The sequence below is a fragment of the Canis lupus genome, chromosome 17, assembly GCF_011100685.1.
Source record: "Canis lupus familiaris isolate Mischka breed German Shepherd chromosome 17, alternate assembly UU_Cfam_GSD_1.0, whole genome shotgun sequence".
Lineage (NCBI taxonomy): Eukaryota > Metazoa > Chordata > Mammalia > Carnivora > Canidae > Canis > Canis lupus.
In genome coordinates this window covers 1,900,220-1,923,510 of record NC_049238.1, presented here as the reverse complement: position 1 = coordinate 1,923,510, position 23,291 = coordinate 1,900,220, and the positions used below count along the sequence as shown (strand labels likewise).

General features: G+C 54.6%; 1 protein-coding gene across 6 annotated transcripts in view; it reads left to right on the top strand.

The window, feature by feature from the left end:
* The window catches only part of EIPR1 (EARP complex and GARP complex interacting protein 1), a 120,397-nt gene that overhangs the window by 68,296 nt on the left and 28,810 nt on the right, over positions 1–23,291 (top strand). For 3 of the 6 annotated variants that reach the window (XM_038560678.1, XM_038560682.1, XM_038560679.1), the window contains one exon: positions 15,133–15,289. The exons of 2 other annotated variants lie outside the window; for them this stretch is intronic. In XM_038560678.1, coding sequence (XP_038416606.1) covers positions 15,133–15,289 — 157 coding nt within the window. Of the gene's footprint in view, positions 1–15,132; positions 15,290–23,258; positions 23,282–23,291 lie in introns of those variants that run through there. One more of the 6 variants, XM_038560683.1, reaches the window with a different exon arrangement.

Genomic DNA, 23,291 nt, shown 5'->3' with positions numbered 1-23,291 from the left:
AGCACCTGCGGAGAAGCGGTCCCTTGGGGGAAGTTTCAGCAGCTACCCTGGTGGCCCAGTGGCTGTGGGCAACATGGGGCCTTGGGTCCTGGGATATCCATCTGCAGGACCTCGGGGACACAGGGGTGGGGCTGGGCAAGTCCTGCTACAGGTGCAGATGCTGCTGGGATTCTCAGCAATCCTGACGGAGGGCAGGGTGCTGGGCTGCGCTCTGGGACGCCGGGCGTTTGCATCGACCTCATAGGTCTGTGCTTAGCTGGCTCCACCCCTAGCTGGTGGGCCTGTCCTGCAGGGAGCGACAGACACTTGCATTCACACCCAGAACAAGGGAGAAGAGGTGCCATTGTCTGTGTCATGCCAACCCCCAGAATGCTTTGTCTTCAGCCGCCCGTCATCCTTGCTGCAGTCCCGGAGGCTCCAGAGGTGTTGGCGCTCAGGGAAGGTGGGTTACTTCTCTAAGGTCATACGGCCAGTTGAAGGTGGGTGGGGACATGGGGCAGGGCCTGCCTGGTGGCAGAGCCGACCCAGGTGACCCTGCACACCTGCACAGGCCACTCTGTCTCCTCGGAGCCCCAGGAAGGACCTTACCCGTCCTGTGCACTTTGGTCAGTTAATTACAAAGGAGGGAAACTAGGGACCCCTGGGTGGCTCCATTGATCAAGCGCCCAACTCGATTTCTGCTTAGGTCATGATCTCAGGGTTGTGGGATCAAGGCCTGCGTCTGGCTTCCTGCTCAGCGTGGGGTCTGCTTGAGATTCTCCGTCTCCCTCTGCCCCTTCCCTGCTCACACTCCATTTGTCTTTTGAAAATAAATAAATAAATAAAATCTTTTTTAGAGAAGGAGAGACACCATAAAAGTGCCTGGGTGCGGGGGTGGCCCCGCTTTGTAAGGCCATGAGGCAGATGAACAGGTTAGCTCGTGGGAAGCCCTTGGAGACAGGCAGGTAGTGTGACACTTGCCACACGTTCCAGCCGCCCCTCACTCCTTACCATTGTAATGCCATCTGTCCCTGACATCGGGTCGAGGCCTGTTCACTGTGCTGAGGCTTCTGCTTCTGTGTCACCTTCTTACATAGATTGTTCCCATAAAACGTCATCTGCAGTGTCCAGTTCTAGTTTCAGTACATTGAAGAAAGAACTCAGATACTGTTAAGCTGTCCGACTCCAGAATCCTTCTAGATTCCGTGGACCTGACCCCCTGACCTCTCCTCCAGTCTCCGCCTACTCTTGGGCCCCGGGGCCGTGCCCGCCACGTCTCCACCTCTGGGTGTCTGTGTGCTCCCCTCTGGGCACTCCCTTCTCACCTTCATTCCACGTGCTCAGTTCTTCCAGATGTTTCTGATCTGCTGCAACATTGCCAGCTCAGATGCTTATTTCAACAGTTACAGGTGTTATTTCTAGACATTTTATTTGGTTCTTTAAAAAATATTCCTGGTGAATTTTGGTTGGTGGTCTTTTTTGCTTGATCACATTTTTGACTCAGCGCGGGTCGGGGGGTGGGGGTGGGGGGGGGGAGGGGGAGGGGAGGGGGGGGGGAGGGGAGGGGGAGGGGGAGGGGGGGGGGGAGGGGGAGGGGGAGGGGGAGGGGAGGGAGGGGAGGCGAGGGGAGGGGAGGGGAGTGGGAGGGGAGGGAGGGGAGGGAGGGGGGGGGAGAGGGAGGAAGGAAGGAGAGGGAGGGGAAGGAAGGAAGGCAGGAAGGAGGAAGGACAGGAAGGAAGGAAGGAGGACGCAGGGGTGGGGGAGGGAGGGATTGAGTGAGGGAGGCGGGGAGGGAGTGGAGGGAGGGAGGGAGGTAGGGCTGGCTTGAGTGCGTGCTGTCGAAGGATGCCTTCCTCTTCCTTCCTTCGTCTTATCTTTCTTCCTTTATGTTCTTTTCTTTCTTTATTTCTTTCTTTCTTTCTTTCTTTCTTTCTTTCTTTCTTTCTTTCTTTCTTTCTTTCTTTCTTTCTTTCTTTCTATTTTAAAGCTCCTACTGTCTGAAGTCACTGGGACCCTCACTCTAGGTTCCTTCTTCTGGCCAGCTCTCACTCAGGCACTCTTGTCACTGTGAGTTTCATCCTGTTTTATTACCAGCCCTTGTTGGGCTGCTCTGAGTCCTGAGGGCCTGGCCTGGGGGTACCTTCTTCTAGAGTTTGCACCATCTGGAAGACACCCAGGAGGACTTGTAGTTAGATTCTTGGCCTAGGATTTCGTGGTGTAAATTCAAGGTGTAAATTCAAGCCCGGACTTCTGCGAGGACCAGGGCAGGGTGCAGATTCCCAGGTAGATGCCGTCTGCTCAGAGCCATGGCTGAGATAACACGCGTCCTTGATGTCTCTATCCCAGCTCTGTCTTTTGATGAGAAAGTGGCCCTTCTGGAATCCACACTTTTGCCAAGGTCCCAGTCCCAGTCCTCACCCTTTGCTGGGCCTCATGCCTATGTCCCGCTGACTGTGTGGCCTGTAGATTCCCAGTGGACACAGATAGGGAGAGGGCAGCCATCGTTTACCTTTGTGGCTTCCACAACAGCTTTAGTTTTTGCTCCTGGTCATGTTGTTTCAATTTCCTGAAAGCACAACTATGCATTTAAAAATACAGATAAGTGTTCTATAGAAGTATAATTTTTTTTCCAGGATACTTAATTAGCTGTATTGTTAGAATCAGAAGTCCCAGAATCTGTGAAGTTGATAAATGAAAGGAAATGTTGAAAAACAGCAGAACTGAAAAATAACACTTTTTTTTTTTTTTTAAGATTTGTTTATTTGAGAGAAAGGGAGTGCAAGTGCATGTGCTCATGCACTGCCTGGGGGAGCGGCGGAGAGAATCTCAAGCAGACTCCGCCCTCAGCGTGGATCCTGACACGGGGCCTGATCTCACGACCCTGAGATCATGACCTGAGCTGAAAATAAGAGTTGGATGCTCAACCAACTGAGCTGCCCTTGCGCCCCATGAGAAAAATAATCTTAAACCCTTTACTTCCTTCCTGGGCTCTCCACATAAACATCAGGCCGCCTGTGGCCCTGTTACCTGGGCCTCTCCTGGGCATCTCAGGAGCAGCACAACAGTATTTTTTCTGGATTGCTCGTCAGTGAATGATACCACGTCCTTTTGGATATCAGGGTGAGTTTATCCGTCAGGATCAAGAAGCCACACACCAGGTGTTTCAGAAAGAGGGCATTCCATACAGCAGATGGGGAGTTCAGGCAACAAGGGGCTGCTGGCATGACATGGATCTTCTGCGACAGGAGGCAGCCCACACCCTGCCCGTGGTGATGTTCTAGGAACCTGGCTGCTTAAAGGAGGCCCCCGGCAGCACATGCTCCGCTGGGGAGTCGGGGAACGGCCAGCATCCCTGCAGTAGGTCTTCTTGGAGCCTCCCTTGTAGTTGAGACGCTGGGGCGAGTGACCATGTGAGCAGGTAGATGCACACTCTGCTACTTCTCAGCAGTCCACCTGCATACCTTCCTTGTTTTGATTTTGTTCTCTTCTTGCCAAGCCTGATCTCATGGCCAGGATGGAAGCCACTGTTGAGATGTGGGTGTGATGTGCTCTGACCGTCCACCTACCTGGGCAGCGTGGACTGTCAGGCATCTGCTCAGGCTTTGTCTCCTTTCACACACTGCTGCATACGGTGCTTCCCGTTGGCGCCGTGTCTGGGCAGAGCAGTCTCTAAGCCAAGGGCGAGTGTTCCTCCCCTGGGATCAGGATTATCCCGAGTAGAGGCAATACAGCCACCAGATTAGGAGCCTGCTGTGCCTTTGGGACCTGCTTGGACCCGATTTTGTATGGAATGCACAAAATTCCCACTCGATGTTGGCTGCATCTGCCTCTCCGTATGCTGTGGTGGATCAGATGACACCCATTCTGTGATGTACAGGACTCGGCGCACAGTATTTGCCTCCCACAATCAGGTGGTCCACTCCTGCCCACCAGCGTCCCGGAGCCAGCCACGAGCTGTTTCCTGACAACAGCGTGATGCCACATGTAAGCAGGCACCGCTTGGCAGCCTGTGACTCTGCTCTGGGGCTCGCCTGAGGCTCCGCATGGTGGTTGTGTTTGGCCTGGACCTGCGAACTCCAGCGGGGCCCCATGCCAGGACCCACAGCAGCACGTCTCTCCGTTCAAGCTCCACTTAGGTGTCAGCCTGACGGGTGGCGAGGTTAGAGCCCCATGGTCAGCATGTCCTCTGTTACCTCCGAGATTCAAAAAGGCCATCCAAAGTTGGGCCTCCTCGTGGCAAGGATACCCCAGTGTGGTCCCGATCGCTGGACCGTTGGGGTATCACCGAGGCGGTGGCACTGGGGTTCCACAGGCTTTCTCCTCAGCCCATGCACGTCCCTCTCACTCTCCCTGTGATGCAGCGTTTCCATGGGGTCATCGTGTACCATTTGGGTCATGAGGTGGAAACCAGGGCAGTTTGGTTTAAGGAATTATTATGATGGAAGACTGACTCATTCCTGATTGGTGCCCTAGGACCCAGGGAACCCAAGAAAGGAAGTACACGGGCTCAGACTGTGCTGGACAAGGCAAGGCTCAGGCCGCTGGATGGCAGGGGAGGGGCCGTGCAGACTGTGTTGGGGAAGATGTGGCTCAGCCTGCAGCTGTGGCCAGTGGAGCAGCTGTGTAGTACCCGGTAGGCAGTAGGCCCCCCTTGGTGTCAGGTGGTCACAGCAGTCACAGCAGAGTGTGGTGTGCCCTGGAGTGTGGAGGGAGTGAGAACCGAGGGGCCAGGGCCGGGTGCAGAGGGGCCATGCAGGGGCCTGTGGAAAGTACCAGAATGCCAGGCCGAGTGTGAGGCCTCACACACTGAGCTATGTGGGCAGGAAGCCTCGCAGTGGGTTGTGTCAGAGCACATAGGAAGCTTGTTGTCGGGTGGAGGCAGCAGGGTCGTGGAGAGACGAGGCTCTGGGGCCTGTTCAGGGGCTGAGCTCCCTCGACACCCTCACAGACACTGCTCGTGGGACCCCATTGCAGTGGAGCCCCGTGGCTTCTCACAGCAGGGTGTGCAGGGCGCACACGGGCTACAAGCATGCTCTGAGCCAGGAAGGGCGGTGAGTGTTGCCTGCAGAGGGCTGGGGTGCAAGGATGGCAGGCTCTGTGGGCCGTGCATTCCCTTGCTCTTACACTGTCCTTGGCTTCCGGGCCCTGCAGACACAGGTGGGGCCGGATTTGGGCCAAGGTGTGCCCACTCTGGATGAGTTTCCTGTGGGGAGTGCCAACGTGGGCTTGCTGGGCAGCTGTTGTCCTGCTGGGGGCGGGACCTGGCTGCTGGCGATCCCTCCACACTGGTTCTGGGAGAAAATACTCCTTCCAGATCCATCACTCTGAAGCCAGGGGCTACATTGTTCTGTGTCTGTGGCACCAGCGCATCAGAAATAGCAGCAGTTGGCGTCACTGCCTGCTGAAGACTGTCATAATCCACTGTCGTCCTCCAAGAACTGCCTGCTACGCGGGCCTGCCTGGGGACCTGATGGGACCTGATAAAAATCAGCAGGCTGGCATCTTTCAAGACTTTGATGGTGCTCCGAGCCCTCCGTTCCCACCCGTGAACAGTGCTGTCTTTGGTGACTGTTTTGATAGGGAAGGGGACCTCCAGGGGCTTCCGTTGTGCTTCCCGTCATTATCGGCTCCTGCCGTGCCTGCCTGCCCCTTCCCTCGACACGTTCGGGAACCGGGCGATCGCTGCAGCCCGCCGGCTCTCTGAGGTGGACTGGGGCCATGCGTCTGTAGGTCTGGCTGTTGGCCGGTGGGACCCCTTGGGTCTGGCATGGGCTCTTGCAGGTCTGGGCCCTTCTGTCCCTGTCCCGTGGTGCCACTGTCCTAGACCTCCTGGCATGGCTTTTTCTAGGGAAGCTTAGAGGAAAACCTTGGGATTTTTTGTTTGTTTTTGTTTTTATTTGCTTTTTAAAAAGATTTTATTTATTTGTTATTTATTATTTATGGATTTGGGAGAGAGCATGAGCAGGGGGACGGACAGAGGGACAGGGAGAAGCAGACTCCCCTTTGAGCAGGGAGCCCAGCGGGGACTTGATCCCAGGAGCCCAGGGTCATGACCTGAGCCCAAGGCGCCCCTGACAACCTTGTTTATTGTGCAGCAGTGTTATAGGGAAGCCTGGGGATGGGGGGCTGGGTCCCCCGAAGAGCAGGGGCTCTGAGTCTGTGAACCTGTCTTTGGTCGAGCACTGAGTGAGAGGTGGGGGGCTCTTCACTGGTGGCTCCCGGTGGGTTTCTGCTCCGGCCAAGTCGTGCCAGTCACATAGATCAGGGGGTGCTGGGGTGCCTGGCTGGGTCTCTTCTCCCTTCCCTGCTACCCGACGGCCACCTGGGCTAACATGCTCCAACCGGCCCTTCATTGCTGTGCCCACCTTGTCTCTGGAGATCAGTTCTCCTGCCCCCTCCACCCTTGTCCTTGCAGTCAGGGAGCTCGTCGCTGCCCCTGCACCACCCTCAGAGCTTCTCGGGGCACCAGTGCCGGGAGGGGAGGTGCCAGCCTCACTGTCACCAGGGTCTAGGATTTGTACCCGGCGTGCCCTACGGCATGTGAAGGCCAGGGGAGAACCGCATTTGGGCACAGCTCTGCGGCTTAGTGGTGTGCACGCCGAGCTCCCCCTGTCCGGGGTGACTGCTTAGCGGAGCTGGATGGCTCCTCATTCATCCTGCTAGGCCTGCGCCAGACGCAGCGCTGGTCGAAGTCTAAAAATAGCCGTCGGGTTGCGAGTGCGCCCACCGCATCACGCTCCGCGCGGCCGCCAGAGCCTCCTCCCTCCGGCTGGGGATCAGATTATGTCCCCAGCCGGGGTGCTGCTCGCCCTTTGGCTGAGCTGGCTGGAGCGGCTATTCAGGCTTACAAAGGACCTAAGCTCCTTTGAATTGCTCTAAGCCCGGACTCGGTAATCCCTGACAGCGCGGCACACTCAGCGGGCACAGCGGGCAGCCTCGGGCCGCTCCTCCATTCATTGGCCCCGATTATCTTTTTATCTCATTAAGTGCCTGGGGCTCGCGTGTTCCGTGGGAAACACAGGCTCGGGCGTCCAGCTGGCCTTCAGGACACAGCTCCGTATCTTCTCTGCCGAAGCCGTGGACTGTTGACGGGTCGGGTCGCCGCCTTGCCTCTCTGACCCTGGCGCTGCTGACACCCGCTTAACTTCGCGGGCCCCGGTGTCCTTGTTCACGGGGTGAGGGGCGGGCCTTCCCCTCTTGCTCACGGGGCGGCGTGCTCCGTGCCTGCGCCATGGGCGCGTGGGCCTGCCCTCGGGGGCTCCCGGTGGTTCCGGGCGCCGCAGGACCTCCGCTCAGGACGGACTGACACCCAGGGCGGAAGTGGGCTACTTGCTGGTTATTACAGCGTTTCCTTCTAAAGATCGGGCTTTCCTTCTTAACAGCACCTTCGTTCTTTGATAGCTGCTGGATTTGTGTTGAATGCTCTGTTGAGACTCCTGCAGATATGGAAATCCTCCGAGTTTCAGAACCAATTTGCATGTCTCGATGGGCAAACTCCAGCATTTCTTACTCAGTACTGTTTACCTTCAATTTCATCTGCTTCTGAGGATTTGGAGAGTTTCTGATAATGCCTACCGCGTTCCTTGGACGTGAAGCGCACTCTTTATTCAGCAGCTTCTGCAGCTTGGCTCATTTCTCTGGTGGGTGATGTTGGCCGGTGCCCTGGGTGCCCACGATGTCACCTCCTGGTCTTTCTCAGGATGACTGACTTCTAGGGGTTACGTTTCTCAGTAAGTAGCTTTGGACTCACCTTGAACCATCACATTTTCATAGTAAATTCTGGTAACAGAATTTTATGATCTTTCAGAAAATCTAGACAAATTTCTTTTTTTGTTGCTAGAAATTTCCTCAATACACCAATTTTCAGAAAAATGTTTGATTCTTTGCATTTTACAAGCATAGCTAGCACAGATTTCTTTTTGTCTTATGTGACCTTGTACGCTGCCGCCAGAGTTGGCGTTGTCATTGTGCTCGGTCGTTCAGGTGTGGCCTGCTGGTGGGAGTGCCCCAACCCCCCACCTCCCTGTCCTGTCGCACGTCCCCAGCAGTGGGGGCAGCTCCCTCAGTTGCCCATCCTGGCGCGCCTTCATTCACTATCAACTCCGGCCCCGTGGGCAGTGCAAAGGAAGGAGGTCCAAGCGCCCTGCACCATAGTGTCCTTGGGCCGCGTGGCCCCTTTTGGCCCCTGGCAGGTCTCGAGGCGGTGCCCCTCCCCACCACCATGGGAGCGGCACACGGGAGTGCTTATTCAGGGCTTCTAGAATGGAAGTGAAGGGCCATCTTTGCCAGCTGTCTACCTGGTGGTTTTGGGACCCTTCCCCTTCTTACCCGTGTAGTGCTCCAGACTCGGCTGCTGGCCTCGTTCCTGATTCAGTCCATCATACACGCCGGCACCAGATCCTCTGCTCTCAGGCACGGCGCTGGGCCTCGTTTCTTGGCATTGATGGAACGTGTGCTCTCTCTGCCAGGCACTTGTGGTCCTCATTCAAAGTTGTCGCCTCCACCCTGTTATCTAGAGCAGGTGCTCCACACTCCTCAGCTAGCCTTTCAGACCCTTCCCGGTCCCTCTCAGTAGGGCATCAGACCTCATTTCTTAGGGCTTTCATTCATTTTACTGTGTCCCACATTGAATGCTTGGCCTCTCTCTGTCCTCCAAAGCCACTGGTCCCCCAGTCCTCCCAGTGCAGTGCCTTACATCCATTTCCTTGTACCCCAGTCCCCACTGGGGCAGCGGCTAAATAATCTCCTCCCTCTGGAAGGTGTGTCTCTTCCCTGCAGCACTTGACCTGAATCTTGTTCTTGTATTATTTCACCATTTGGTTATTTGGCGTCACTGTGGGCAGTGCCTGTATTTAACTTGACTTTGTCATCTCGCTACCAAATGGAGGCAAGTGCACACACAGGTGATGATAGCTGGTGGCTAGGTGGTTTTTTAAGTCCGCTTATTGCTGCCTCACAAACACTCACAAAACCTCAGTGTCACATTGGCCATTGTCACTTCTGGTTTGAGGGGAACCCTGCTCTGCCCCTGAGAAGAACACACCCCACCCCCACCCCCACCATGGGAATTAGGACCTTCAGCCCTGCAAAGCCCATAGTTAGGGACACAGGAAAGGCCTGTGGGTCCTAGGGGAAGAGCAAGTGGATTCAGCCCTGCTCTCATTCCAGCTCCCCAGGCTAATGCATTCTCATGGTGCGGACACTTACCTATGTAGAAGAACTAGCTCCCCAGGGCTGTCCGTTCTTGTGGTGAGGACACAGAACCATGTAGAAAAAACAGCGCCTCAGGCCAGTGTATTCTCACGTTGAGGACATAGAACCATGTAGAAGGACCAGCTCTTCAGGCCAGTGCATTCTCATGTTGAGGATATAGAACCACGTAGAAGTACCAGCTCTGTAGGCCGGTGTGTTCCCATGTTGAGGACACACTACCATGTAGGAGTACGAGCTCCCCAGGCCGATGTGCTCTCCTGTTGGGGACACAAAACCATGTAGGGGTGTATGGTCTGTGGAGTTGTTCTGTGCCCTGTGGGCCTGGCCTGCCTGCCTGTGTCCTGGTGAGTATGGCAGGGCTCTGGAGTGAGTGACACGTGGTCCCTTGGTGCCCTCTGGTCTACCTGTCAGGGCCCAGAAGCATGGCCACAGCAGTTTTTACAAAATGCATGTGATTCTCTGGAACCTGGAGGTTCTCCCCAGGAAGCCACTGCTGTACCATTTCTATCACTGACCCCTTTCACACGTCCACCAGGTCATGTGTCTTTAGCCTGCCCTGCTGCTGAGCCCTTGGGCCCTAACTCCCACTGAACCGGCAGCCTGCCAGGTTACCAAGCATCTGGGCTGGCCCGTTGTTCCTAGATGCAGAGCATGCAGCCTCTGGGATAGAGGCCCTCGGCCATTGAGCCTCCTCCTTTGTGGATGTAGGATGCCACTTCTCCAGAATACTGGACTTCAGACCTCACCAGGTTGCCAGGTCCTGAGTCTCCATGGGGTATCTCGCACTTGCTTGCTGGGTCAGCTGCACGTGGTGCGATGCCATCACTGTCATGGCTTCGTGCAAGGTTCTGTGAGGTGTCCGGATGCCTTTGGAGTGTGTTAGGATAGCAAGTAGGAGCACTAACAGCTCTGCCGCAAAACCATGTGCAGTTTTTCTCTTCATAGAAACGTGGATGGTTTCCAGTCCTCTGTCTTCATTGGCATAGGAAGAAAGGCGCTTGGAGAGCAGTGTCTCCCTCACATACCTGAGGCTGGTGGAGCTCCTCTAATAGAGACTCACGTCTGACACTGCAGCTGTGAGCAGGGAGCCCGCTCTGTTGAGCTTAGAGGAGCCCCAGTCCTCCCCAGGACCCACTGACTTTGTGCAGAGGCTAGATGGCACTTCCATACCCTTGATCCTTAACATAGGCACACATCTCCACCATTTGTGATGGGGCAGGGCATCGGTGTACGTTCCATTTTACACTCATGGACCATGGAAATGTGCACTGGCTGGGTCTGCCCAGGAGGTCTGTTGAGACCGGGCCTTGTCTAGGACTTCATTTACCTGGCCCCTTAACGTCCCCACCCTCATTGGAGATGTGACATTTTGGGTCTCAGACCTTGCGTTCAGTAGACCTCCCAACTGTTGGGTCGCACCTGTTGCCCAGTCTATGACCACCATGTAAGTGGCAGTAAGTCCTTTTGAGGGCACACTGGGGTCATCATCCCCGTGGGTGCTTGCTTGCCCTGATGTTATGGGTTCCTGATTTCTGGGGATCTGGCCATATTTTCTGTAAGTGGATTTAGGTCTGAAACCTCAGACCAGAGCTAGGTAGGGGATAATGACTTGTAATGGGGTGACTCGCCTCAGCCTCCTACTCATCCATTCTTGCTTTCTTTGGAATTTGTATGTATGTATGCATGCCTGTATCAGGCGGCAGTGCTCTGTTGAGGGACCATCTGTTTTGCTCCTAGGAATGCTGTCTCTTGTTATCTGTCGCCACAGCTCGGCCAGTTGGCCTTCCCTTGGCTGGCACGCTGCCTTGTTGGTCATTATGATAATTGCTACCCCTGACTTCTGGCCGTCACATACCATCTCCAGGCCGCTATTGCTGTGGGGCCAGGCGTAGCTGCCGAAATCAGGAGTGGCCACAAAGCCCGTTATCAACAAGTCACACTCTGTGACGGCCCGTCCTGAGAGTAGAATTATTGGGTTGTCTGGTAAGTGAATGCTCAGCTGCCAAAGCGTTTTCCAAAATGCTGTACTATGTTACGCTATTTCCAGCAATCTGCAAGAGATCCAGTTCTACATCTTTGCCAATACTTGGTATTGTTGATCTTTTTAAAGTTTAGTCATTCTAGTAGGTGTGTGGTGCTGCTCGTTTGGGTTTTATTTTGCATTTCCCCAGTTACTGTTGATGTTGAGCGTCCTTTCTGGTGATTGCTGACGGTTCGTGTTTTCTTTTTCTTTTTTCTTTTTTTTTGGTTCGTGTTTTCTTTGTGAAGTGTCTGATTCCATCTTCTGCCATTTTTAAAAATTGGGTTATTTGTCTTATTAAATTCTAAGAGCTCTTTATTCTCGATACAAGCCCTTTGTCAGATATATGTATTATGAATACTTTCTTCCAGTTTTGCTTCATTTTTTTCTTTTTTTAAAAGATTTTACTTAATTGAGAGAGGGAGAGAATGCACACAGGTAAGAGGGGAGGGACAAAGGGAGAGGGAGAAGCAGGCCCCTCAGTGGGCAGGGAGACCAACTGGGGGGTGTTCCATCCCAGGATCCGGAGATCAGGACCTGAGCCAAAGGCAGACACTTAACTGACTGAGCCACCCAGGCGCCCCTTGCTTTATTTTTCCATGGTATCTTTTTAAGACCAGAAGTTTTATTTATTTTTTTTTCAAGATTTTATTTATTTATTCATGAGAGACACAGAGAGAGAGAGGCAGAGACACAGGCAGAGTGAGAAGCAGGCTCCATGCAGGGAGCCCGATGTGGGACCCGATCCTGGGTCCCCAGGACCACACCCTGGGCTGAAGGCGTTGCTGAACCGCTGAGCCGCCCGGGCTGCCCAAGATCAAAAGTTTTTTATTTTGTGAAGTTCAGTGTGTTTTGGTGGATGGAAGTTCTTAATTTTAATGTGATCTATGTTATCAGTCTTTTCTGTTATGGTTAGTGTTTTATTCTGTCCTGTTTAGGAAATCTTGCTTATCCCAAAGTTGTGAGGATATTCCACTATGTAATGTAGGAAAAGTTGGTCTTCTTTCATCTTTCACGTTTTGATCTTAAGTCTGTCTAGAGTTGGTTTCTGTGTATGTTATGAGGTAGGCTGCAAGTTCATTTTTCACACGAATATACAATCGATGTGGCATCTTTTACTACAAAGAGCATCTTGTGTCTACTCCAGTGCAGTGGCATTTTTGTTGTAAGTCAGCTGACCATCCTCGTAAGGTCTCCTTCTAGGTTGCATTTTCTTTCTCTGGACTCTATTTATCTGTGTACGAACACCAAATTCGTCCCAGATTAGTAAATCTGCACATTTTGTTCTTCTCCGTGTGGGCAGTTCTCGTTTCCATGTAAACTTTAGAACTTCAAAAGCAGGTTGTTGGCTTCTACCAAAAAAAAACAAAAAAACAAAAAAAACTTTTGGAGCTTGAATTAAGGTTCATGGACCCTTTACAGCAGTGAAGCTTCCAGGCTGTGAACATGGGATAGCCCTCTGCGTGTTAGCCTTTACCTTCTTTCAGTGGTGGTTTCCATTTTGCCACGTGTAGGTCTTGTACCTCTTTAGTTTGAGATGTTATCGAGTACTTGATTTGTTTTTAATGTGATTGTAAATGCTTTTAGAATTTTTCTAAGTTTTTATTGCTAATCTATGGATGTCCAGTTAATTTTATATATCACCTTGGTGTTCAGCAGTTTTGCTAAATTCCCTGTTTTGTTTCTAACAGTAGGGTGTGCATTGTCTTGTGTTCTAGACACATCATGAACAAGTAGTGGTGTTTTCATTTCTTCTCCTGTTCTTATGGCTTTATTTTTTCGTTGCTGTACGAAGTAGTCAGGACCTCAGTATGTCGCTAACTAAGCAGCCCTACAGAGCATTCTTGTCTGATTAGTCTTCTCAGGGGGAAAGCATTTACTGTCTCCCCACTGCCTGCTGTGTTTGCTGGGTGAGCAGGGAGTTGAGGGAAAGACTGACCTTCCTGACACCGGAGAAGGATTTGTTCTGTGGGTCTCTGCCACCAGCGCATCTCCCCTAGGCAGGGTGGGGCCCTTCCGCCCTCCCGCAGAGACGCCACACTGGCTTCTCACACTGGTAGCTCCATCACCTTTGCAGGTGAGGTAGGTCGTCTTTCTCTCATTTAGGGAGACTCCCGTCCTCTGTGCCTGTTTCAGCCTTCATTTCCTCCTTCTGCCTCAAGAGTTGCCAGCTCTCTCATCAGTCAGGTATCCTTGTGTTTTAGGAGAGCCACTGCAGCCTCGCAGCTCTGCAGAAAGGCCATGTGCCTGGGAGGTGGGTTCCACAAGAAAATTAGTTTCTCATGTAGAAAAGCCAGGGTGCATTGCGTTTTCCTCGGTGAAACAGGAAGGTTGACGTGAAATGTATATATATATGGCTCAGCAGCAGTATGTGAAATGAGCACCGAGACTGGGGTTGGAGAGCCCTGGTGGGAACCCCAGCCGTCCCCCCGAGCCGCCCCCCGGTGCTCCAAGCATGGGCGACGATGGTAACCAGACTGCCCGTGGAGTCAGGCATCGCCCGTCGAGTCCACTGACGCGCTGCCTGGCTGACAGCTGGTGTTGGGATTGAAGGAAGACAGAACTGATAAGTGGGACACTCCCCAGTGTGGGTGCGGCCCCCTCGTGTTCTTATTTCACTTGGGAAGCACTGTGCGTGCGGGGTTCTCCTCGTTCTGCATTTCCTTTATGGTCCTCACTGGATGTCAGCCGTGCTTTAGTGTTGAAACCCGTTCCTTGTTTTAGCATCGTGCATTATAGTCCTTTAAAAGGGAAGGTGTTTCGCACGTATGCAGTTTGGAACTAAATGGAAAACACATTTGAAAGGATTTATATTTAGGAATTTATTTATTTATTTAATTAATTTATTTATTTATTTTTAAAGATTTTATTTATTTATTCATGATAGTTACACAGAGAGAGACAGATAGGCAGAGACACAGGCAGAGGGAGAAGCAGGCTCCATGCAGGGAGCCCGACGTGGGATTCGATCCCAGGTCTCCAGGATCGCGCCCTGGGCCAAAGGCAGGCGCCAAACCACTGCGCCACCCAGGGATCCCTATTTAGGAATTTATGATTAAGTTTTTATCACATAATGTTAAATTTGATTTTGGGGGTGTCTTATTTGTGTTTTTATCTTATTGAAAAATAGCGTAGAGGGGCAGAGACCAGGTGCCTGGCATGTTCCCTGAAAGCAGGTGTCCCTGGTCTTACCCAAGCTTGGTTTCCTTATCCACGAAGTGGCATTTCACAGTGCTCTGCGAAGACGCAGCTTCCTGGAGCATCTTGGAAATCAAATGTCAGGACTCGGAGGGGCGGGCAGTGAGCACCACCGTTGTCCGTAGGAGGTGCTGTGTCCTCACGGTGCCCTCGGGCTCTGGGCTGCTCTCTGCCTGGAGAGCCAGGGCCCAGCAGGAGCAATGCCATGTGTGCTCCAGGGTGGGGGTCCCACACGCCCATCACCGTAGCGCCCTGGGGTCCAGGGGCACCCCCTCTGGGGGCTGAGTACCTGGGTGAGGTGCTCTCCTATGTCTGAGGGGAGAGGGGAAGATCGTTCGATACCCACCGCAGACCCAAGCCACACTCCCACTGTTTGGGACTTTAGCACTCGCACCCCCTCCCTGTGCTCCCTGTTTGGGAACACCGTTGGGGAGGAATGGAAGGAAATTGATTTTGAGAAAAATTAAACTTCCGCTTGAAGCAGAATGATGGTTTTAAAACAAGGAGGTGCAGGGGTTAGGCGGGTGTTCCCGGGGAGCTGTGCCTTTCTGCGGCGGACCGTGCACGCGTCCATGCCCCTCGCTCCGCTTGCTCTGTGCTGCCTGCGGTTCTAAATACTTGAAGAGCGGGTGTGTCCTGCCCCTGCGCTTGTGTGGGTGTGGTGTGCTGTCTGGGATGTGGCCATATACCACGCTCTGTTGACATTACCCTCTGTTGCTTAGCTTCAGACAGCAAAGTCCTGACGTGTGCGGCCGTGTGGAGGATGCCAAAGGAGCTGGAGCCGGGCAGCCACGAGTCCCCTGACGATTCATCAAGCACCGCGCACACCCTGGAGCTGCTCTGTCACCTTGACAACACGGCCCACGGCAGCATGGCCTGGTAGGGCTCTGCATATTTCATACGCCCAGAACAAGCCTGCAGGTTTGACCGTGGGAGTCGTGCAGGGGCCATGGCACACGCTCGGAACCTTGCTTGCTTGTGAAAGGATGGTACAAATGGCTTTCTTTCCTTCTGGCTTCACTGTCCCAGTTGTTCTCCTTACTAGACACATTCCAGAAACCCGATTGCATGCGTTGTGAAGGAGCCTGTGTGCAGGTGTCCTCTTCATCTACACTGTTGCTGCCAGGTACCTGCCAGAGTGATGGCGAGCTCGGGCGCTGCAGAGCACTTAAGTGTTTTCTTGCTTTTTAGCTTCGTAAATACACTTTCATCCAGCTATCCTGAGTGTACATTGATTTGTTACTTTAGGCTGAAGGCGTATGATTTCTTCCCTTGTAGACTGGGTGACGATGTGCTGTACCCCCCAGCCCTCCACACCTTTATTCTTGTGTCTGTTTCCTCCACGGGTCATGTGCAGCACAGGGGGATGGACGTGCCACCATCGCTCATCAGGGCTGCCCAGCCTGTTGCCACCCCCGTGTTATGGCGGAGGCCTAGTGGTCCTCGCCTCCAAACCCCAGGGGAGCCTCCCCAGAGCCCTGGAGCCTTGGCGAATTCAAAAGGCCATGCTTTCTAGAAGGGACCGTGGGAGCATAACTTTGGTATGGGTGTTTATAGTGGGCATTATTATTTACTTAATGCAGTAACACCTCCGTGTGTGTGCTCGCTCACATGTGAGAAAGCTGTATCCTCTGTGTACCCTGTTCTGTTTTGGCCAGACCTACCAATTAAAGAAGTTTAATCCAACACGTATTTATTAAGCACCTGCTGCACACACCTGCCAGGCTCTAGGGATGCCAAGGTGATGGGTTGGGACCCGACCTCAAGGAGCCCTGCGTGATCTCTGGGGAGACTCACACTGTACACACCTGAGCGACACAGGGCAGGCTGTGGCATGCACTGAGATCATTATGAACTGTGTGCCGTGGGCCCCTCGAGGAAAGGGTAATGAATTGAAGAGGGATTTGCCCAGGAGCTGAGACGTGCAGCTGGGGCTGATGCCGGCTGCCATTGTCAGTGGCAGATCTCGGAGCGGCCAAGGGAGCAGAGCTCTAGGTTGGTGCCATTTGTGGCTTTGGAAGGCCTTGTGTGCTCGTATGCAGGCGGTGTGTCTTCATGGGTGCCAGGCTCCTGCCGGATCATGCTTGGTTCTTCTGACAGCAGTGTCAGACCCCATCTGCCGAGAAAGGAGCTGCACAGAGGAGCCCTGCGGCTCTCACGAGGGCTTGCAAGAGTGCACAGTGAGTCTGGACGTGGCAGCACAACTAGAGCTCGTGCTTCAGTTTTGGCAGACACATGCACATGTGTGCATGACTGTGCACACAGGCGTGTGCGTGAGTGCCACAGATACACTGGCACAGGGCGGGCAAGGAAGACACAGTGCAGGCCAGCAGTGACTTTGGGGAGGTTGATATATGCAGATGGCATCAGTGCCTTTGGCGAGTGCACAGATGGGCTGAGCTCAGAGGAGCTAGGAGAGCGGCTGTTGGTCTGCTTGCCCAGCTCCCACCTCGGTTCAGATACTCCCATCAATTCTTCCATAGAGGAGAGGTCACACCTGTCTGTGTGTGATATCGGGAGATGGATGTCAGTGAGATGTTAAGTCTGGGTCACACTGCTATCACCACACCCCCATGACCTCAATGCTGTGACCCCCTGTGACCGCACCCCTATAACCGGAGCCCCATGATCACACCCTTGTGACCACACCCCTCTGATCACACCCTATGACCCCTGGTATTCACACCCCTGTGATTGCACATCTGTGAACACACGCCCATGATCACAACCCTGTAACTGCACCCCTGTGATGACACCCTTGTGATTGCACCCCTTGATCCCATCCTCTTGACCCCCATGACCACACCCCCTTGACCCCATGATCATGATTGCACCCCCTGACCACACCCCTGATCACAGCCCCATAACTGCACCCTTTTGATTGCAACCCTGTGACCGCATCCCCTTGACCCCTGTGACCACACCCCTTTGGCCCTCTGCGATCATGATCACACCCCTGTGATCATACCCCCATAACTGCATCCCTCTGACCCCCTATGATCACACCCCTATAACTGCACCCCTATGATTACACCCTTGTGATTGCACCCCCTTGACCGCATCCCCTTGACTCCTTGTGACCATACCTGTTTGACCTCCTTTGATCATGATCCATACCCCTATGATCCCCCCCATGATCATGGCCCCATAACTGCACCCTTGTGATTGCACCCCTGTGACCACATCCCCTTGACCCCTGTGACCACATCCCCTTGATCCCACACCCTTTTGGCCCTCTATGATCATGATCACACCCCTGTGATCACATCCCCATAATTGCATCCCTGTGACCCCGTATGATCACACCCCCATGACCACATCCTCGTGATGGCACCCCTGTTACACACTCCGATGATCTTACCCCACGAGTACCATCCTTGGAATTGTACCCTTGTGAAAGGGGAAATTGTTAGGAAGTAATTGTTGATCTTTAAACACGTCCAGAGAAACAGTCTTCCTTCAATTCACATTGGGAGGCTGCCCTCTTCTAAATTTGCTGCCATTGTTCAAAGCATCTCTTGAATTTCTTTTGTTATCCATTATATCACTGTACGTGTTTGTCGACCTTTTCCCTGTGAGGTGGCTGTGATCCACACGCAGCTGTAGGAACATTGCACACAGATCCCGTGTGCCCATCACCCATCTCCCCCAGTGGTGACACTGCATAGCTCCTTGCAGGGTCACCCCTGGGGATGGGGTGTTGATATGACCCACGGCGTATGTACATCGAGTTCTCTGCTGTGTCATCACGTGTGTCTGTGCAGCCAGTGGTGTGGTCAACGTGCAGAACCGGGATCTCTCCTGCCACCTGTTCATGACCATCGTCCACTCCTCCCCACGCCCCTCCCTTAATCCCCGGCAAGCGTCCGTCTGTGCTCCTTCCGGTAGACTTGTCATTTTGAGAAAGTTCATGAAAGCAACCGTCCACTCCGGAAGCTTTGATAGTGGCTTTGTGCACGCAGTGTGATTCCCCGGAGGTCCATCCTGGTTGTCACATGTGTCCATCAGTGGCTTCTTTCTTCTGTGTGGTAGCCCAAGAAGACAGACTACAGTTTGTGTGGCCGCTCGCCTGTTGAAGGGCAGCTGGGTTCCCCCGAGTTTGGATGTTATGAATAATGCTGCTCTGAGCAGGAATGTACATGTGTCCGCATGAATGTGGGTTTCTACCTCTCGGCAGGATGCCCCCGAGGGCCGTTCTTGGGGCACCTTGTTTTTACAAACCGCCTGAGCCTTGTCCAGAGTAGCTGTGCATTTGACGCTCCCGCCAGCGATGTGTGAGGACCCCTCTCTGCATCCTTGTTGGCCTTTGGGGTTATCATGCATGGGGTTTTTTTGTTTGTTTTTGTGTGTGGTTTTTTTTTTTTTTTTTTTTTTTTTTTTTACGTCTTTAGTGATGTCTTCTTATCAGGGAATTTGACTTTTGGAAATTTAAGTGTGGTGAATACATGAAGGTGAAGGGTGCTGTTTGAGGTCAACGTGAGGCAACTGGTACTTTAGTTTGCCTGCTTTCCTTTGTGGTTGGGGCTGAGAGCAGTTGCAGGAGAGGGGCTCCCAGACCCGTGCTGGGCATCGGCTCCGCTGCTGGCTGAGGGAGGGTTTCTGGAACACTACACAATTCAGTGTGTGGGGCTATGGCTGCGTCCTGGGGGCTCCTGTCCTCGGGGCCACCTGGCTTCCTGGGCCCTGGAGCATCTGGGCCCCAGCGTATGTGGCCCCACGCCCCTGTCTCAGCCCTCTGCCACGCAGGGGTGGGCAGGGCCCGGGAGGCCGGCCTTCCCCTGAAGGGCCTGGGAGGCCCTGTGGCCCAGTGTGTTTGCTTTGAGCTCCCAGCCCTGGAGGGGGACGGCGTGTGGGCTGGGGAGGCCCCTCGCCCCGGCTCTGGTGCTCACCTGCTCCGAGGCTGCACAGGGTTGCTGCTGGAAGGTCACTCATTTCTCTCAACTGTGAGTGAAGATTCCTGAGAAGAAGGAAATGCTTCACAGCTGTTACCATGGCTCTGTGGCAGGATCTCTGTGGAGACGCGGCACCTTCTGTACTTGTTAGGGTACGTAATACGAGCACGGCGACAATCCGTTCTTGCTGATTTTCTCAGATTCACACTGTGGGGATGCAGGTCCCAAGCGGAGCCTGGAGGGGCCTCCTCGTAGCTTCGGCATCGAGTAAGGAGCTGTCAGCTTCTTGGTTCGGGACCACGTCTTCGGAGAGGGCCTCCTTAACCATTCGAAAATACTCACTGCCCTCACACCCTCTTGCATCTTGTGTAGAGGCCTGACCACGCCTGGCTCTGGCCGTGTGCGATCTCGCTTCTGTCACGGAGCTTCCTCCGCACGGGGGCCTGGTCAGGTGGCAGGTGCCGTGTGAGGGAGCCTGGACCAAGAGTGGGCCCTCCTGAGCTCGGCGGGCACTGTGTCCCCCTGCACCACCCCATAAAGTAGGGACCACCGCAGAGAGGGCCTGGGAGCCTGCACCCAGCCTTTCCTTCCCAGCAGAGTAGTGGGGGTTCAGAGCCGGGCAGCCGAGCCCAGAACACCGCCCATTGCCCAGAACTGCCTCCCTGCTGAATGCAGGAGCAGAAGGAGCCCCTTGTGGTTGTCGCACTGCGGTTTGCACGTTGTGTCTGTGGCTGGGAGTACAGATACACCTCCATCAGAATACGCTTTGAGAACGTTCACACCTCTCCCCGCTAGTCCTTTGAGGATGACAAACATAAAGAAATTATGCTTTCCAGGGGTGTTCTTCATTTTGCAAATAATAAAGCCCCTTTCTCTTCTGGCAGACTTCGGCCCGCGTGCCGTGGGTGTGACACAGCCAGCCTCCCGTCTGCGGTGCCTCGTGGTGACGAGGGGCCCCTGGTGGGCTTTCCCGCTCCGCACCATGAGATGCCGAGGTGTCTCCCACACTGGGTGGTGTGCCCCTCATTCTCAGGGAGTCGGGTGACATCTTGGCCCTCTTCCCCTCCGCGTGGCACTTGGAGGGAGAGGCCCCTTGGGGCTGCCTTCGCCGTCGTCACCGTGTGTCACCCCATCAGCCCTCAGGCTGTGTGTGTTAGCTGCTGCGGGTTCGTCTGGGGCAGGAGGAGGCCCACCACACGGAGCAGGCCCACCACACTGTGTTACAGATATGAGGTGAAGGCGGGAGCCCCACAGCACGCACGGAGCTGGCCCTCTCTCACGTCCGGGGTAGGGGAGGGTGGCTCTTCACGGCTCCCCTGGCCTGTATGCGGTCGTCCTCCGTGATGTGAGGGGTCTCCGTGCCTCGGCGACTAGACCGGCAGCTCAGGGCTGGGGTCAGCGTTTGCAGAGTTCCAGCGAAGGGAGGGCAGCGCCCGGGCCCCCCACGCCCTGGTCCTGCTCGTGGCGTCTCTGGGAGCCCAGGCGGGGCAGGGGGCAGATTTCCCGGGTGTGGGGCTGCAGCGTCATCGCTGCTGGCTCAGGGCTGCTGAGCCACATGGGCGACTCTGCTGCTCCCCTTGGCCCTGCCCCGAAGGGGCCCCCGCCCGCCCCTGCTGCCGAACCCCGAATAAGCCCGTCGCTGTAGACGGACGCTCCCTGCTGGCGGGCAGAGGCCCAGGCAGATGGTAGGGGCTCTGGTGAATTCCTGGCGCGCTCGGCCCCCCGAGGGGTGCTCAGCAGGAGTCACACCACCACCTGGTTTCACGGACAACAAACGCGTCCTTGGGAGGAGAAGTCGCTAAACTCAGTCACCAGAAGCGTTCGGGGTTGGCCAGGGAGTGACTGATAGTGCAGCCCCCAGGGTCCTGAGGCACCAGCGACCGGCGACCGGCTGACCTATGCGTCCAGAGCTGCCCCCTGGGGAAGGACGCCTCTGCAGGCAGGTGGAGGTCACTGTCACGGGGACACGCCAGGCGGCCGAGCCCCGGGAGGCGGGCGCGCTCTTAGCAGGAAGACGACGGGGCGGGGGGGGGGGGGGGGGGCGGGGGTGTAGGGGCAGGAGAGTGTGAGGCTGCCAATTCCTGAGGTGGTTTGGCCTCATCTCTCCCTTTGTGTTTCTTTCTCTAGTTCAGCGTGACACACCTGCCAGGTACCCTTGAGCCCTCCCAGAAGCGGCCTGTAGGATAGGTCCCAAGGCCTGTTTACGATCATGAGATCTTGGGACACGGTTTTTCGGGCCGCCGTGATGGAGAGTTCTCCATGACCGTGACAGTTGAGGATTGCAGATTTCTGATATCATAAGATTTATGTCCGTGCTTGTCGGGTTTATGCAGCGAGGTGTACCGAGGTCCGAGTTGCTTCCCTGGTTACTGGCTCACTGCTAACTTCTGTTGGCTTCTAAGGAGGCCCAGAGTGAGGTGCGCAGCCTCCTTGTGTGCGGTGGCCTAGGGCACCGTGAAGATGCCTCCCTCTTTCAGGTTTGCTCACGTGCCCACCGTGCACCGAGCACGGTCGTCATGGGTCACGGACTCTCTCACCACCTCTGACGCTGTTCAGATTCCGGGTCAGGGATGTGGTGAAAAAATAGCAAAGCACAATGTGCGGCTACAGCTCTCACGGGGGGTTCACAGGACGGAAGTCGGAAGTGCAGCAAGTATAGTTACGTATAAGGGACATTTGTGTCCTTTCTACAATTTCAGTCCAGGCCTCCGTGAGGACGTGGTTCCAAGTGTGTTCCTTGTGATCCTCTTGTGAGCTAGCCGCTGCCTCCCAGAGCGCGTGAGATGACTCTGGGCAGCAGGGTGTCCAAGGGGCAAGGTTAGAAGGGAGCATTGAGGTCTGTTTGTATTTAAACGAGAGGTCTAAATGATTTAAAAAGTTCAAACATCAAGGAGTACTAACTACATGTGTGAAAATCTTAAACATTTTCCACTGTTTGAAAAATGGGGTTGGAGAGGAAGGAAGAAATGTAGATCAAAAAGAAGAAGAAACACCCAAACCACTCTTGGAATTTGGGGAGACAGTTTTATTACGAAGTCTCCTTTTATTTATTTATTTTAAAGATTTTATTTATTTATTCAAGTTAGATAGTCGGGGGGGGGGGGCAGAGAGAGAGCACCACGCACGTGCACATCACATGGGCAGGGGCAGAGGCAGAGGGAGAAGCTGACTCCCCGCTGAGCAGGGAGCCTGATCCGGGACTTGATCCCAGGACCCCAAGATCATGACCTGAGCCCAAGGCAGATCTTAACCCTCTGAGCCACCCAGGAGCCTCTAAATGTACTTTTTTTTTTTTTTTTAAAGTGAACTTTGAACTTCCTGGGAAGACAGGGCACGGGTTTGGATGTGCCGTTGCTTGAGCACCCGGGTGGGAGCCGTGTCCCCGCGCTGTTCGGCTCTCACTCCTCTCCAGGTCCTGGGAGGAGATGTGTGGTGGGTGTGCCGGCCCCTGTGGCCAGTGTTGGGTGGCCTTGGAGGGACAGACCCGTGAACCTGGGGCTCAGTTAGCGGGGCCCTCGGGGCTGGCGAGAACCCGTCACACACAGGACAGTCAGGCCCCCGCTGGGCCCCACAGCTCTCTCTGGGATGCAGGCCAGGCCAGGCTGACCTGGCACGGAGCCTCCCTCAGGGAGGGCCAGGCAGTGTGTCCCACCCAACGTCCACCCCAGGGAGGAGCACACGGACCTTGACCAGCTCCCGCAGGGGAGGATTCTCAGGAGCGCAGCTCTGGGTGATTATTAGTCCCCACACGCAGTGAATGGGCCCCTGGCCATTTCTGGGTCCATTCTGGGGCCCCCGTGTCAGGGTGCGTGCTTCTGTTGGGCCACACGGCACGGGGCAGCGGCTCAGGCTGTAACTGCTGATGTCAGCTCCACACGAGGAACGTGTGGGACCAACAGCCTCTCCCCGAGGCCTGGCCTGCTCTGCTGTGTGCGACCACAGCTGTGGGGTTTACTGACGGCGCTAGGAGTATGTCCAGGTGAGGGACA